Here is a 248-nt window from a genome sequence, read left to right as displayed (position 1 = left end):
GATGAGGGGGGGCAGCGTCCGGTGCTTGAAGCCAAACGGGATCCTCTTGCCCTCCACGTTCTGCTGCCCCACCACGGCGATGACCTGACGTGGGGAGAGGACACTGAGCCAGGGACCGTGGAGGAGGCAAAGATAAGGACCCTCCAAATCCCCTAAGAACCCCCCAAAGACCCTCCAAAACCCCTAAGAACCCCTCAAAGACCCCCCAAACCCTGTAAGAACCCCTCAAAGACCCCATAAGAACCCTC

General features: G+C 59.3%; 1 protein-coding gene across 1 annotated transcript in view; it reads right to left on the bottom strand.

The window, feature by feature from the left end:
- The window catches only part of POLR2A (polymerase (RNA) II (DNA directed) polypeptide A, 220kDa), a gene marked incomplete at both ends in the record, with an annotated part of 8780 nt that overhangs the window by 6063 nt on the left and 2469 nt on the right, over window positions 1–248 (bottom strand). Inside the window, one exon of the mRNA XM_010023149.1 lies at window positions 4–84. Within this exon, the coding sequence (XP_010021451.1) occupies window positions 4–84 (81 nt within the window). The remainder of the gene's footprint in view (window positions 1–3; window positions 85–248) is intronic.

The sequence above is a fragment of the Nestor notabilis genome, unplaced genomic scaffold, assembly GCF_000696875.1.
Source record: "Nestor notabilis isolate BGI_N333 unplaced genomic scaffold, ASM69687v1 scaffold9211, whole genome shotgun sequence".
NCBI classification, from domain to species: domain Eukaryota; kingdom Metazoa; phylum Chordata; class Aves; order Psittaciformes; family Psittacidae; genus Nestor; species Nestor notabilis.
Note: the sequence above shows the minus strand (reverse complement) of the source record. Positions and strands in the feature narration are given on the sequence as shown.